The sequence below is a fragment of the Sarcophilus harrisii genome, chromosome 6 (genome assembly GCF_902635505.1).
Source record: "Sarcophilus harrisii chromosome 6, mSarHar1.11, whole genome shotgun sequence".
Taxonomy (NCBI): domain Eukaryota; kingdom Metazoa; phylum Chordata; class Mammalia; order Dasyuromorphia; family Dasyuridae; genus Sarcophilus; species Sarcophilus harrisii.
Window position 1 is genome coordinate 118,293,340 of NC_045431.1, and position 15,937 is coordinate 118,309,276.

General features: G+C 36.3%; 1 protein-coding gene across 8 annotated transcripts in view; it reads right to left on the bottom strand.

The window, feature by feature from the left end:
• CFAP97 (cilia and flagella associated protein 97) overlaps positions 1-15,410 on the bottom strand; it is a 39,915-nt gene extending 24,505 nt beyond the window's left edge. For 4 of the 8 annotated variants that reach the window (XR_004230364.1, XM_031943463.1, XM_031943458.1 and 1 more), the window contains exons 1-2: positions 6,568-7,003; positions 198-1,300 (exon numbers count right to left, since the gene is read on the bottom strand). Coding sequence is in view for 7 of the 8 variants with exons in the window: in XM_031943463.1 (XP_031799323.1) it covers positions 198-1,300; positions 6,568-6,740 (1,276 nt within the window). In the remaining variant the exon portion in view is untranslated. Of the gene's footprint in view, positions 1-197; positions 1,301-2,849; positions 2,964-6,504; positions 7,004-15,263 lie in introns of those variants that run through there. The other 4 variants (XM_031943465.1, XM_031943462.1, XM_031943460.1 and 1 more) reach the window with 4 other exon arrangements.
• Positions 15,411-15,937: the final 527 nt, after the last annotated feature.

A 15,937-nucleotide genomic window follows, 5' to 3' on the forward strand; every position in this document is an offset into this window, starting at 1 on the left:
TTCAAAATACATTTTTTTTTTCTATGATAAAATTGAGATGGGGAAAATAAATGTAATAGAAATTTTAACTCTAAAGTATAAGTTCCTTAAAAATTAAAACAAGTTTTATCACAAGATTTAAATGCAAACATTTAATTACAATTTAAAATATGAAATTAAATTTTATTGCTCTTTAAATCTTTTTAAAGGAAAATTACCTTTTAAAAGCTGATTCAGGTCCAGTGTATCATGTAAGACTTTTTGTTTATATCTGTTGTCCAAGTTGGATTCTAATGAGAGTGATTTGGGGGTGAGACTGGATCCATTTTTTTCTTTCCCTACTCTGGCTGATTTCAGATATTTTGTATTACACTTTGAGTCTTCAAAATTTCCAAATGCTTCCTGGCTCACATTTTCTTGCCTTTTTACTTTTGTTTTCTGATCATTTGATGCAGCCAGTTCAAAAGATTGAATAGGGCTGATGTCTGGAGTTGATAAAGGAGTTACATCAGTCACAGTATCTTCAGATTCCTCTGCGAATTCACCAAGTTTTGGTTTGGAATTTATGGATGGTGCTTCTTTTGACTTTTCTGGTTTGCATTTTTGTTTGGGTGACAGTAGAGCTTTTAAACCAGGTGCACTTTTCTTTGAAGGTGACTGAGGAGAATCAGAAAGACAGACGTCAGATTCTGTAGCTGAACAATCTGTATCTGTGCTTGTAGAAGATGAGGAAGATGAAGAAGAGGAGGAAGATGAGGAAGAAGAAGAGGAGGAAGAAGAAGAGGAAGAGGAGGAGGAAGAACTGATTTTGTTATATTTTTTACTTGTGGACTTTTTAAAATTATTAGATGGTTTAGCTGACTTGGGTCTAATTCGATGTCTTTTCCCATCATCACTACTCTCTTCTCCATCTGTATAGTAATCATCTTCTCCTTCTCTCACTATTTTAGGGATTCTAGTTGGAATGGTTAAATGTATTTTTCCAGTTGTTGAAGTACTACATACATTCTTCGATCCTGAACTTGATGAGGATGAAGATTTTCCAGTACAGTTTTCTAAGTTATGATCTTCTGATGGTGTTTTTTCTTTCCTTTCATTTCTCTTCTCAGTAAGATGATCTTCTTTCGTAAGCACACCCAATTTAAAATCTATATTTTCTGCATCTGGTTCTCTTTTCCCAAGTTTGTCAAATTGCTTATCAACTGGTGAAACACTGCTTCCACATTTCTTTTCTTCTCCATCAAAATCACTATCAAAGAAAGAATGGTCTACTTCACCTTCTGACATATCTCCATACTGGTCCATGACAGCAAAAATATTCCTAAGAAAGTAGAACAAAGTAATTTTCAAATACAAGTAGCTTCATAATGCTACCATATCCACAGGTAAATTTCAATATTGCAAATGCTATATTTCAAAAGTAATTTTCTATTTTTTCCCAATCTGGTGCTTAATACATTCATTAAAAAGCTGGTAATTCTTTTAAGATAGTTTGGTTAATCAACAGCAAATTCTACTAGTCTTCAAATAATTCATTTAATAAATATAAAGTAGGGAATCTATATCTATGATCTGTGATTTTTATTTAACATGACAAATTACAACACAGGATATATCACTGACAGTATTCAAGTCATTTCCTATTAGTAAACCAGGAAGATATTAAGACATTCAGGCAATAAAGGCAATGTCAATTACAAGCACCCTTTTGGCACTGGGGATCTGTCAATGAATTTCAGCAAGGTTTCAACTTGGCTTTCCAGACATTTCAGATTACTTCTCCACCCATCTTAGCCTACTTGCTGTTCTCCAAGAAATTCTATTTCCATTCTCTGGGCCTGTGCACAGGCAACCACAGAAATGCTCTTTCAACTTATGATGCTGAGCAGCTATGGTACCCCAAAGCACGTAAGAGTGCTAGGACTGGAGTCAGAAAGTATTAAAATCAAATCTTCTCAGATACTAGCTGTAGAGCTCTAGGCAATCACTTAATCTTAGCTTGCCTCCCTTTTCTCAGCTATAAAATAGCACCTATCTCCTAGGGTTGTTGGTAAGGATTAAATGCAGTAACATTTGTAAAAAGTGTTTAGAACAATGCCTGGTTATAGAACAATGCCTAGTTATAATCATGTGTATCTATATCTATCTGTATGCACATACATATAAAACAATAGTTATATAAATAATCGTTTCCTTCCTCTTTCTCCTCCCTTTCCAAGCTCAGTCCAAGGTTCAGCTAAAGCATCATCTGCTGTTTGAGGGTTGTTATCAATTCTCTTCTTCCCCAATTTACTTTGTTTATTTCATATGTATTTTGCATTTAATTTTTGTGTACATAGTGATTTCCCTCAATAAAATGTAAGAGCCTAAAGGATAGAGATTATTTTTATGAAAAAATTTTAAACAAATAAATTTATCAAGGAACCCAGAAAGGATAAATACAATTATACAATTAGTCTATAACATACAGTTGTAATGTACCCTATGTCATTACTGACAAAACCATTAAGTTGTTCATAAATTTCTTTGAAAGAAAGGAGTAAAGGGATTATGAATAAATGTAAGAAGCAGATTTAAACACACACACACACACACACACACACACACACAAAACACACACAGATTCCTGCTCTCCAAATCCTCATTATTTCATATGCCACGAGTAAATGTGACATTTCTCAAAAAGAAAAGTTGATTCTCTTCCAAGCAATTTATCTTATTAAAAGTTGGGAGCTAACTTTAAATTTTCACAACCAAGCACCATCTAGTGTAGAAAGTTGCCAACTGCAAACTAATATAATTTTATCCCAAACAGTACAGAGCTAAGGAAAAGAGGATGTATGATTACTGCTATTTTTTTCCTCACTCACTTCAGAAGTTACTGATGTACTATAAATAGTTCAGGAATACCACTGTGGTTTTTGTACTTTTCTATGAGCTTCTTCATTTTTAGAAGTGAACTGTGAAAAGGCATGTTCAGCACTCTGTGAAAATTAAAAAGTAAGAATAAAAAATATCATAGATCTGAAGCTGGAAGGAACTTCAGATGCAATTTATATTACAGAAGAGAAACATGAAGCCAAGGCAGGGTAAGTTACTTGCCCAAGGTTATATATAAAGTGACAAAGTCAGCACTCAAACCCAGGTTGTCTGATTTCAATATCAGTAATCTTTACACTATACCAAAATATATGAAAAGTTATCATAGTATTTTCAAACATGCTAAGGTACTAGTACAAAAAGGATAAGCCTAATTCCTAAAGGGAAAGTCAATAAAGTCAAGCTGAAGGTTGTTTTGCCTCTGTTGGCAATTATGGAATGATAGAAATTAAGTAATTTTAACTACAGAATTCTTAAAAATGAAAAACTGAATTTCAAATTTTATGGGTTGAATTTAGTGATGAAATTAGCTAATATGTTGACAATAAAGAGGCAATGTGATATTTAAGAGCTGACTTGAGAATTAGGCAGACCCTTCAAGTCCCTCACTCCTCCCTACCACCCAGACAGCTCTAATCTCTAACCTCTCAGAGTTACAGACAAGTGCAGGAGGCTTTAAATTGTAGAACACATGTCAATATCAATACGTAGAAGAAGTCCCCTTTCCAGATTTGATTTTTTTAAATTAAAAATAAGTAAAACATCTTGTGAATACCAAAGAAAATAATAGGGAATAAGGAGGATAAAGAGAATGACAGTAATGAAATTATAAAGAGGAATAAAGTTTAAAATTGATCATAAAGCAATAAGAATAGAAAATAGACTAATTTCAAGCAAACTACTACTGAAAAATTAATATTATTAAAAACTGCACAAAATGTTCTTAATAATGGACATTTTCCTTTCAAATTAATTTGATACAATTTTTTCTACAATGATATCGAATGAACTAATTTTAAAGGTATCTGCTACAGGGAAATTTATGAACAAAAAAGATACCTGATCAAATTTCTCTGGAGAGCCTTATTAAAAAAAAAAAAAGTTTTTCAAAATTACAGCAAAATAACAATTTTCGATTACAATTTCAGCAAAATAATTTGAAATCATGTTTCTTCCACTGAAGTCCTAATTCCATGCCTCAGCAAGATAGATACTTTAAGGCTATAATGGCAAAGTACAAACTTTGGCAGATTCTGTAACAAGAAATTAGTTTGATCAAACTGGATCATCACCAAGGGAAAAGATGTACACTATTCATCTCATTATCCACAGAATGCTAGTCTGGATTCTTGAAACCCATGGGGTCCAGCAAAATTTGGAGAGACTCATTAACCCAAAAGCTTGGTTCAACTTTTTTTTGTGGCCAAAGGAATTAATGAAGGTCTACTTAACATGTTGAAGGGTTGATAAAGTACCCAAAGTAATGAAATAATGGATTTTTACATTTTTACTATAGCTAGTATTATATTGGCTGCAAAGACAATTTTTGATATATCAGTATTTTTATACTTGCTATTTATGCTATAACCATACCTGTAGAATTCTTACATAACCATTAAAAATATAACTTCCTTTATCTACATTTTACAGGACCAGGAAAATAAATTTATTACTTTTTGTGGGTTTATATCTATATCTTTACTTTTATGTCATATTTATGTTTATGATTCAATGATTCAAGGGTGATTCTTTGATCACAAGGCTGCTCTTAAAGGAAATTCAGATTCATTTAGAATGAGAATTTCCAATTTGAGAGTATAAGATACATAAAGTAGATTTTATACTAAAGGGGAAAAAAAAACCTGTCTTTTTGCTAGGAATTGTAATACAACTGTGCTGTGCCTATTGGACCAAAATTTTTCTTTGATTACCATATTAAATTTGTCTCATAACATCCAAAACTAAGTCTGTAAAAGGAGACTTGCTAATCTCCCCCACTCCAACAACCAAAACACCCCACAAAAACCCAAACAAATATTGTATTCAGAGAAGTGACCAAAATGGAAATAATATCTACACTACCTACTTGACAACATCATTATGAGAATCAGATACTGCCAAAAGAACAAGAAAAGGTTCCAATGCACACAACCTGAACACTATTTTAAGGACAAACTGAAAACAAAAAAATTAAGCATTATAACCCAATGAAAAGCTTAGGGTAGAACACAGCAACTGATTTCAAATATCTGAAGAGCAGACATTAAAAAAAAAAAAAGAAAAGACTTGTGTTGTTCCAACAAGATATATAATCTATATAACCTGTAGGTTATAAGAAGTTAATGAGAAACAGACTTCAATTCAAGATAAGGAACAGTAATCATTTAAAAATTAGAATGGATTGTCTGATAATGCCATAGAATTTAGAGCTAATAATAATCATTTAATCCACATATCTCATTTTGCAAATAAGGAATGGGCAAGACCCCAAAATGCTACATAATTTGCCAAAATTCCTTCCAACACTAAGATTCTATGAGCTGGAACTAGGATTTGACTTTTATTAAAATTGGATAACTTTTTCCAAAAGGACTGTGTATCTGTGAAAACAGATTATTTCCCAAATACAGACCAAAGATGCCTTTGTTCCTCTCAACTACCCACCTGTGTTTCTCTCTCTCTCTCTCTCTCTCTGTGTGTGTGCGCGAGAGCGCGCAGCAAAAAGCCATTCAAACCCTGTAGGCTATTTTGGGGGGATAGAAGAGGAGGAGGGAATAGGGAGATACAGGGAAGAGACTGTAGAAATTAGGTGAAGTGGGTAGAGTCCTAAACCTGGAATCAGTAAGACCTAAGTATAAATCCGGCCTCAGACATTTAAATATCTGTGAGGGTTTTATTCACGAGTCACTTAACCTCTGCCTGCCTACCTCGGTTTCTCCAACTGTAAAAATGAAGATAAGAAAACCTACTTCATAGGGTTGCTGTGTGGGATCAAATAAGACTTATCTACAAAGTCCTAGCCTCCGTGCTCGGCATATAAGGGGTATCTATTAATGTTTCGTGCTTTCTTTTTCACCCGCCGCCCACCCACCCACCCACCCGTGTTTTTGGCTAAGGGATAAAGCCTCCTTCCGGATTCTGTACATGTTGGAGGAGGTGGGGGGGAGGAGGATGTACTGCCGTTCCAGGCAGGGGAGGATGTTTTGTACAATGGGCTCCAGCTAGGCCGCCTTCAAGTCGTTTAGCATTTTTAAGAGGCTTCAAATGGTGTGAACCGATGGAGGGGGATCCTCAAGCAAGAGCCTCATTACCTCTCTAAAACCGACGGAATTAACCCCTGAATGTCTTCCCCAAATTTCGAATGCTAGATCCCGTTAGGATCCTCCTCCCCCCAAAGAGGGGCTGGGAGAGGGAGAGGAGAGCACAGACAAGGGGAGGAAGGCCCTCCTTCCCGGGGGCAGAGGTGGCTTCCTCTGGGGTCCCTCCTTCCCCGACCACGGCTAGAGGTAGCATCCTCTCTCAGTCCCAACCTCTTCCTCCTCCTCCGCCCCCGCCCCCCCCCCATCCTCCGGCCTCAGGCCTCCCACCCGCGGCCCAGCCCGTACCCACAGCCTCCCTCCCGAAAGCCGAGGGGCCGGTACCCACCACCAAAGCCCGAGGGAAGGCTGAGCGAGACTGGCGGGAGCGTCTGGTGAAGAGGGTACTCACGGAGGAGCCGCCGCCGCAGCCTCGACCACAGCCGAGGAGGCCGTCGCCGCCGCCACCACAGCCAGCTCGCGCCGCATCAGGGGCGTCTCCGAGCTCGCGCGCAGCCGCCCTCCGCCCCGCCCCCTCGGGGCCTTAGACCGCCCCATCTTCCCGCGCCTCGCGCCCGTGCGCATGTTGTCATGCAGCGGCTGCTTAGCCCCGGGAAAGGGGGGCGGGGACGGCGAGGAAAGAAAAACTGGCTGAGAGAGGGAGCAGGGAGGAAGGCGCCGGCGCAATCCAGCTTCCGGCTGCTGGGGCGGCTGGAGGAAGCGGAGCTCGGGCCTGGAAGGGATGGAAGTCAAAGGTGGATTGGGCGCGCACGCTGCGGCGCGCTGGAGGTTGAGCCCTCGGGGCCCCAGCGTGGCTGAGTTTTTTCCCCGGACTGCTTTCCCCGCCCCGTGTCCCTTCGCCTTAGTCCCGTGGGTCGCCCCTGCGCGTGTCTCCTGGAGGGCGTCACAGAGCAGGTGCTAAATGCTAAAGTCTATGCAACCGCTGGGGAGGAAAGGGTCCCGTGCCGGGCGTTGCGGGGTCAAATTCAAGAATGATTGTCAAGTTCAAGGGCGCGCGGGCTCTGTCTCTCTGCGGGGGAGGGGGAAAAGCCCCAGGATCCAGGGTTGGGGCTGTCGCTGCCTCCTGTAACCCAATGGCCTTGACCTTGTTCCGACCTCTTGCCTATGAAAGAGCACGTGAATCGGGTTTCCGTCCACCTGTTTGCCTTCAACTCCGAAAAGAGGACCACACATCTGCCTGGCGATACCGGTTCTATACATTCGTCCCTCTTTTGTTTTATTTCGAGTCTGGTGTTTTTTGTTTTCTGAAAACATCGCTTAGTGATGTTACCTTTCTTCCATTCCTTTCTGCTTCTGCTTCTTTCAGATGGCTTCATCTACTCTATATCTTTTATGTTTATATCCAATATTTAAAACATTTAATATATTTTATTTTTATATTTTTTATTTTTTAATGGCAAATCCAAGAAGCTCTAGCCTGTGCAGCAGCTAAACTGTCTTGGCAAATGGACTAAACCAAATTGAGAGTAACCAGCTAGCCTCAAATCCCTTGATAAATTAAATGGGTTTAAAACGTGTGAAGATCTTTCCCAGCAAAATGGTTGCATGGGAATAATTTGTTCCAGTAGCCACGAAGGAACTGAAGCAAGTACTAGGGAGCACTTAGCAATTGGTTAAACATCAGAGACATCAAGATCATCCCCACTGCCGTTGACTTTTGTCTTGCTATTGGACTTTGATGACTCTTAGAAGAGACTGACTATTTTGTGAAACTCTGCTTCACTTAAAACCAAATCACATATGAGTCTTGAATCACTCTAATGATGTCTTTGGTCCTATTTGAAAAATAAAGGAGAAACAATGATGTTTCTAATTGTTGCTAAATGTTGCTAATTGAATACAAGGGTTGTGTATTTGTAGTTGTTTTTTTCTTCAGTTTCTTGTAACTTTGGCCTTCGTCTATTTATCTTTTACTTAGTTGTTTACATCTTATTTGCCAAAGACACTCCCCAATCGCCCCATGGGGCCATGAACAAATGGATGTGATTGGAACTATTTGTGTGACTGAAACTGTCATATGTATTTTCATATATATTTATATATACACACACATATACACATGCATGTTATATATACACATTTATAAACATTTCCTATATGTCATATCTTTAAAGTTTACAAAGCACTTTTTTATATGATTTTCTTAACCCAGTGACTAATTTTCATTTTTATCCCTATTTTACCAATGAAGAAAATGAGATCTTCCTGCCTCCAAAACCAACATTCCATTCCCAATGCTACCTAATCATATAAGTCAATCAATAAGCTTTTATTTTATTAAGTTCCTATTACAGACAAAAAAGATGAAATGCAATCCCTGTTCTCAAGTAGCTCACGATCTTAATGGGAGAGCAATGTGCAAATAATTTTGTGTGAAAATATAATGGGATAAATGAGAATAGACTTAGTCACTTAGTCACCAAGAAAGGTTTCTTGCAGAAGGCAGAGAGGAGGAAGGATGATGAGCCAGACACTGAACTCACTGAGAAAAAAAGGAAAGTGTCCTGGAGGTCAGTAGATAATAGCTACCAGAATTTTTTGGGGTAATAAAAATACAGTTTGAATGACTCTCAGATGATAAGTTTGTGAATGATGGTGGTAGAGGAAGAGATTGGAAATGAAAATCAAGGAGTATTCCTCTAACATCTAACATGGCCAGTGAATTGGTGGGCTATGAATGAAAGTTTTAGGTATTAAAAAGAGTAGCCTAGAGAGCTTTAATCTGGAGGCTTCAGTAAGTTCAAGAAGAGGAGTGAGAAGAAAAAAAAGGTTTAAGATGAAAGCTAGTGGAACAAACATTCCAGAGAACACTTCAGAGAATTCTATTTTTATCTAACTGCAGAGAATTTTCTTTCTCCTGAGTTCCTGTGCCATTTGACAAGCCTAGTTCCTATCCCCTATGTCAGTGGTTTTCAAAATATGGAGAGTCTCTGGAAGTAAAAACTATTTCCCTAATAGTATTAAAACATTTCAATTTCTCATTTAATATTGACAGATATGCAAATGGGATGCTGAGAAATGTTTAATAACTTGTTCTTGGAGAGAAAATTTACTCACATTTTAAAGATTTAATCTGTAATTTTAATTTTCTCCATTACTTTCTTAAGTCTAAACAATCCAACAAAACAATAGATGAAGCCCTGATTTGTAGCATTTGATTTCTGAGATATAAATGTTAAGAGTGAAAATTTCCAAGTTCCAGTTTGCTCCAAAATGGCTCTAGAACCCCTGGATTTAACCCACAGGAAACAAAAAGTTTTGGAGAGCAGGAGGAATCCTCAGTACGGATTCTGAGACAAAAAAGTATTAGAACTTTAGTTTATGTTTTGTGAATGAGTGTAATTTTTAAAAGATATTGCCCCCAATTTTATGTAAAAACAATTTTTGACACTTTTTTGTTTTGGGTTCCAAATTCTATTCTTTCTTCCTCTCCCTCTTCCTGAGACAATAAGCAATCTGATACGGATTATATATATTTGAAATCATCTACAACATTTCCATATTAGTCATTTTGTACTAGAAGACTTGAACAAATGGGATGATCAGCTGTGAATGACTTTTCTATTCCCAGCAATTCAATAATCCGAGACTACTCTGAAGAACAGATTGTATCTAAATACCGATTGAAGCAAACTTTTTTTAAACTTTATTTTTTTTTTTTTTTTGAGGGGGAGAAATCTGTTTTCTTTTGCAACAATGATTTTTATGGGAATGTTTCCATAACTTCAGATATGCCTTCTCAACGTAGATTGTGGAGGGGGGAGAGGGAAGAAAGGAGAAAATCAGGAACTCAAAAATGTTAAAAACAATTGTTAAAAACAAATTGTAAAATTTGTTTTAAAAACAATTGTACAAGTTTTGCATGTAACTGGAAAAATAAAAAAAATTTTAAAATATGAACAAAAATTTAAAAAAGTGAAAATGGTATGCTTAAATTGGATTCAGTTAATAATAGTTCTTTGAGTACAGATAACATTTTTTTTTTTGTGATTTCTTTGGGATTATCTTGGATCATTGTATTGCTTTGAATAGCTAAATCATTCACAATTCTTCATTGTATAATATTGCTGTTACTGTGTACAGTATTTTCCTGGTTCTGCTCACTTTATGTAGTTTATGGAAGTCTCTCCAGGTTTTTCTGAAATCATCCTGTTTGTCATTTCTTATATAAATAATTTTTCCATTACAGTCATATACCACAATTTGTTCAGCCATTCCCTAGTTGATGGTCATCCCTCATTTTCCAATACCCTAGCCACCACCAAAAAAAAAAAAAATCTGGTATAAATATTTTTGTACAGGTAGGTTTTCTTCTCCCCCATTAAATTTTTTTTTTTTTTGAGATACAGACCTGGTACTGCTGGATCAAAGGGTATGCTTAGTTTTATAGCTCTTTCCAAATTGATGAAAATAATTTTTGTTTGCTTGACCTCATATTTCCTCATTATGATAAAAGCTTTTTTTTTAAATAAAATTTTATTTATTGAGCCAGCATGGTATAATAATAAGACCATTAGTCTCAGAAGCTAAATACCACAGAATGTAGGGATTGGAAGGGACCACAGGTGGGCAAATATTTGGTAATGGAGTCACTGATTATTTTTGAGAAAGTGATTTTTTTATATTTCAGAGTGATTTGGACATAAAACAGATAGCAAGATAATGTAACAATCCAATACCCTCATTTTACAGAAACTGAGGATCACTGAAAGGAAATAATTTGCTCAAGATCACATAAGTCCCACTATTTGAGTACAAATCTAGGAGTTTTGAAACCAAGTGCCCTCACACCAAACACTGGTTTCTGTTCTTGCCAAGTTATTAATTCTCACTTTGGGAGTATTATACAATTCCTTGAAATCAGTGTTTTTATCTGTACAGTGGAAATGAAATGTATCTTCATCTATTTGACTTTAAGTCAAAATAAAGACATAAAGGGGATTAATAGATTTTTTTTTGGTTCTACAGATGACCTTACTATATTGTTTTGCTCTGATGTCTCTTGCAGGATGGTGATAACCCAGTGTTCTCTCTCTCTCTTTTTTTTTAATTGTGAGTTTTCTTTTCTTTTTTTTTTTTTTAATGCATGAGTAATTTTTCAGCATTGACAATTGCAAAACCTTTTGTTACAATTTTTCCCCTCCTTCCCTCCCTCCCTTCCCCCAGATGGCAGGTTGACCAATACATGTTATATATGTTAAAGTATATGTTAAATACTATCTATCTATATCTATCTATCTATCTATCTATGTGTCCATACAGTTATTTTGCTGTACAAAAAGAATCGGACTTTGAAATAGTGGACAATTAACCTGTGAAGGAAATAAAAAATGCAGGCAGACAAAATAGAGGGATTGGGAATTCTATGTAGCGGGTCATATTCATTTCCCAGAGTTCTTTCTCTGGGTGTAGCTGGTTCAATTCATTACTGCTCTATTGGAACTGATTTGATTCAGCTCATTGTTGAAGATGGCCAGGTCCATCAGAATTGATCATCATATAGTATTGTTGTTGAAGTATATAATGATCTCCTGGTCCTTCTCATTTCACTCAGCATCAGTTCATGTAAGTCTCTCCAGGCCTTTCTGAAATCCTCCTGTTATGACCCAGTGTCCTTAAAAGCAATTCAGCATCAAATACCAGTGAAGATTGTATCATAGTGATGATACTGGAAAAGCTTTGATTATGATCCATGCCACAAATTCTATTGCTCTCCAAGGACCAGTTTAACCTAAGGAAAAAATCATCACTAAAAGACTGACCAGTCGGTGATGACTTTTTAGCAGATAGAAACAAAGAAAAATAGTAAATAGCACTCAGGACTCTTCAGGCCCCTTTGCTTTTGCAATGAAAGGCTGGCAGAAAAGAATACAGAGGGTGTTAAGAATTACACAGATTATATACTATCTTTATAAACATTAACTTAATTGTGCCTGAATGGATATATTATTGGAAAAACTGAACTAATAACCTTGACAGTCTCACTTAAAAAAATGAAACTAGAAGACAAAGAAAGTTGCCGTTATTTAGCATGGCTCAGAGGTTGGAGAGAGCTGATAGAGTTGGTTTTTATGGTTCATTCAAAAGTAACAAGACATATTATTTTATGGAATGTTTGGTTGTCTTTTGTTGGCAGTACTCAGGATTAACATTTGCAAAAAGACAATTGGTAATTGAATGGCCATTAACTAGGAGCTTGCATAAAGTTTAATGTTATAGTCTGCACATGGAACTGTGGAGCATGCACAGTTTTTCTGTAGTTGGAAAGATTTGCTAACCACATGGTGAATAGAAGTCTCTTTGATTAGCTGAATATTAGAACTGGGGAGCTTTTCTTCTCTTAGTTTGACTTCTTCCTGCTGATGAATGTTCTGTGGAAAGAAGAGAGATGATGCTGTGGGGGAGAGAAGCTTCCCCACCTGACATTAGCATGTGTCATAAATACAGATACCAGTCTTGGCTGTCTTGGCTCTTTCATTTTTAGTGAAAGAGATTGGAGATGACTAGAAGTCAGGGTCATGATGTATTTTTACATCCATTCAGCCTAGTGTAGATTCCCTGAGCAGGAAGGAATGACTTTTAGAATTTTGGTCATAAGTAGTTGAGGCAGGGACTTGCCCAGCAGTGATTTCTCATTTAGATATCATTAACGCTATTTAGAAAAAAATTTATTTTTAAGTCTGAGCCTATTCTTTCCAGAGACTAAAGTGTCAGGATTGCTCTTTACAAGCATGTGACCCCAGGGTACCAGAAGAAGGTATGCTTGAAATTTTGGTCTTGCTACATCTTCAGGTATGTCTTTGTTTAAAAAAAAAAAAAGAAGAAGAAGAAGAAGAAATTAATTTATGGAAGTGTAATTAGATTCCTACTTGCCAGTAGTTAGCAATGAAAGAAACTTTTAGTATAGAATTTCAAGGTGACACCACAACTCCAGTGTGGAAATATAAGCACACTAATGTATTGCTGGTAGAATTGTGAATTAGTCTAACTATTCTGGAGAACAATTTGAAACTGCCCCAAAGGCTATAAAACTCTGCATACACTTTAACTCATTAATATCACTACTAGGTCTATACCCCAAAAAGATCAAAGAAAAAGGAAAGGGCCAAATATATTAAAATCTTTATAGCAGCTCTTTTTGTGGTGGCAAATTGAAAACTGAGAGGATGTCCATCAGTTGGGAAATTGCTGAATGATTGTGATGGAATATTCATAGGATAGTTTTCAAAAATCTAGAAAGACTTAAATGAACTGATGCAAAGCTAAGCGAGCAGAAAAAGGAAAACACTATACCTAATAACAGAAATATAACAATAAACAACTAGCAAGTGGTAGTGGAGAGTACTGGTTAGCTACTTTGATCAACATAATGATCTAAGAAAATCTCAAAGGACCCATGATATAAAATGCTGTTTACCTCCAGAGAGATGAAATATATAGTGAAACATTTTTTCACTTTATTACTTTTTTTGCAAAATGGCTAATAGGGAAATGTTTTGCATGATTTTACATGCACAACGAGTATCATATTGCTTGTCTTCTCAACAGGTGGAGAAGGGGTTAAAGGGAGGGAGAAGATTTGAAATTCAAAATTTTTAAATAGCATATTAAAAAAAAAGATGATACTCCAACTCTGCAGAGGGAAATGTAGCTATCCTTTCTCTAAAGGTGTGATACCAGAGCACTTGACACAAAAAAATTATCTGCCAACTTTCTGAGACAGTGACTTTAGTACAAAGATGGAAATAGTATAAGATAGTAAAAAAAAAAAAAAATTCTTCTGAGAAACTGTTTAGGAACAAGAAAAAGGAAAAGGTCAGTAGACTACAATCAAGTCTCATGATGGACCTGGAGTCAGGGAGATTCAAGTTCAAATCCTATCTCATATACTTGTTAGCTGTGTGACTCTGGATAAGTTATTTGTTTGTTTGTTTGTTTGTTATTTATTTTGCTGAGGCAATTTGGATTAAGTGACTTGTCCAGGGTCACACAGCTAGGCAATGTTAAGTGTCTGAGCTCAAATTTGAACTCAGGTCGTGCTGACTTTAGGGCTGGTGCTCTATTTACTGTGCCACCTAGCTGCCCCTTCTGGACAAGTTATTTGTCTGCCTTTACTTTCTTCATTTGTAAAATAGAGAAATATAATACCAATCTCACAGGCTTGTAATTATGCTAATCAAATGATAAAATATTTGTAAAACACTTTGCAAATTGTGAAGTACTAAATTATATTATTATATAATGTATATGCTAATATAGAGAATAACTTATTATAAATTGTTTTTATTTTCATTTTTAAACACTTATTTCTACCCTTTTTCTTTTCAACAGCCATTTCTAGCAATATTATCTACCTCTACCACTAAATAAAATTTCTCTTGTAATGGGGAAAGTAGGTAAGCAAAATGAACTAATGATGATTGTACCTGATGGTGAACAATGTATTTTTCACCCAATCTTCTCCAACTTGCCAAAAAATAAGATATCCAATCTTTTCTATGGCAAGATTGGTTATTACAGTAGTATTGTTTTTGTTTACAACATTATACTCATTAATTGTGTATGTTCTTTTCTTTCTGTTTATTTCATGATAAATTAGTACCTCTTCTCAGGCTATTTCCTTCAGTTCTCATCCACACTAATAGCTTAGGTCTCTAGAGGCAACTACTACTGTGTTCAGAGTTGTGGCATGTAACATTATTGTATATGAATGAGCCCCCATTAGTGTGCTTCCCATCAGTGTCAATCATATATACTTCAATTACCTTAGAAAAAAATTTATATAGTAAATAACCATAATAATTGTTGGCATCATAAACATTCCTCCCCCCCAAATTGGGGTTGTACTCTTTTTGCATACACAAGAACCTTACAGAGTAGGCTTAAATTTGAAGTACAATGTTAGTAAGATATGCATAGCGAACATAGATAACAAAGGGGTATCTTGTTACTTTTGTTCCTGGAAGTAATTTTCATCTTTTGTAGAGTTCTCCTGAAGTTGATTTCAGTGTATAATGTCAGTATTACTGAATGAATTGATTTATGCTGGGCTAGGCCAGTTTTCTGATGCTTCCCCACTCTTCCTACCTTCTACTGTCTCCAGATGTGATAGTTACAATAATGTTGCCTGAACACATCCATCTCAACATCACTGCTTAATTGTCTCCCAACTTTTATGACTGTTGTCCCAATCTCTTGTGGACACTGTTGCAAGCTTAGTTCACTGGTGGGCTCTCTGGTGGAACCTCAAGGTTTCCAGAACATACATGGTTACCATGGTTACTAGGATGGAATTAGAGAGAGACACATTCTCTCCTTCCATCAAACATCTCCCTTTTATCTTGGCTAGGACTCTACCATTAGATTGCCACATTCCAAACTGCCTTTTCTTTTATAATAGGCCCAGAAGTGTGTCAAATTCTTGTGCCAGGCGTCTTTATACAATGATTAGGGCACTGTAATATTCTAAAATTGATCAAATATTCAATCACACCTAGTTTACATTTTCCATTGATATGTTGAGCTTTCTGGTCCCTCTTCAATAATATTAACTGGAGTAATGGTAGAAAGCCCCACCCTTTTATAAATTTAATGTTTCTCTGAATCTTTCATTATTTATTCTGAAACATTAATTAATCAATCATAGACAATAATCAAGTACTTACCCGGGTTCTATGGTAAATGGTGAGGATTCAAAGAAAAAAGTCAAAACATGTAATTCATATGCTACCATTTCTTTAACATTCTCCCCCAAAGAGGCA